The following is a 720-nucleotide window of genomic DNA, read 5'->3' as shown; positions in this document are numbered from 1 at the left end:
TTACCAAAAAGCAAGCTAATGTCACCAGAAGGCAGAGCGGCAGCGGTTTCCGTTCAAGCGCTACTGGTGGAAGCGAAAGAAATCAGGACAACATACAATTCTTACAGACAAACGGAACTAGCCCACCAGGAAGGCACACCACAACAACTTATCCACGAAGCGATATTCAGAACACCAAAGCAAGCGGATCTAACAAAAACTGACTGCGCCGTAGCACTAACGCCAACAAGAAAGGCGGACTGCGAAGGTGGCCCAGGCAAGCAATCACTCTGCGGAACACTCGTCTGCCTCTGTGCCCAGGACGGCACACAAGACAAAGAGCTTTGTGGAACTGCAGCGTCGCCGGGGACACCGAGCAGCTGGAATGAGGGACAAAAATCGGCCGTGTGGACGCCAATACTACGTGTTTGCAGCAAGTACCCGACACCGACCCCTACTGCTGAAAAGATACATCAGCTGATCACGACAGCACTTGAAGCAGCAGAAAGAGAAAACACAGGAGGCGACCAGGTTACACTGGGTGAAGCCCCAGCAACCGGCAGCTGTGCAGCGGCGGACGGCAAGGGGTGCATCCAACTAGCGGACGCAGGCTCGGCGACAGCTGCGACACCAAGCGGGAAACTGACATGGAGAGACAAACTAGAAAAAGCAGCAGACGAGGTAACAATTCACGAAAATACAGCGACTGCGCGAGCAACAGCCATTCAGCGGATCCAACAA

General features: G+C 53.8%; 1 protein-coding gene across 1 annotated transcript in view; it reads left to right on the top strand.

Annotated features, from left to right (window-relative positions):
* Positions 1-18: 18 nt before the first annotated feature.
* Positions 19-720, top strand: part of TEOVI_000635800 (Trypanosomal VSG domain containing protein, putative) — a gene marked incomplete at both ends in the record, with an annotated part of 732 nt that continues 30 nt past the window's right edge. Inside the window, one exon of the mRNA XM_067220691.1 lies at positions 19-720. Coding sequence (XP_067076792.1) covers positions 19-720 — 702 coding nt within the window.

The sequence above is a fragment of the Trypanosoma equiperdum genome, assembly GCF_001457755.1.
Source record: "Trypanosoma equiperdum strain OVI genome assembly, contig: ctg_1200, whole genome shotgun sequence".
Taxonomy (NCBI): domain Eukaryota; phylum Euglenozoa; class Kinetoplastea; order Trypanosomatida; family Trypanosomatidae; genus Trypanosoma; species Trypanosoma equiperdum.
The sequence above is the reverse complement of the archived record's forward strand: the minus strand, read 5'-3'. Positions and strand labels throughout refer to the sequence as shown.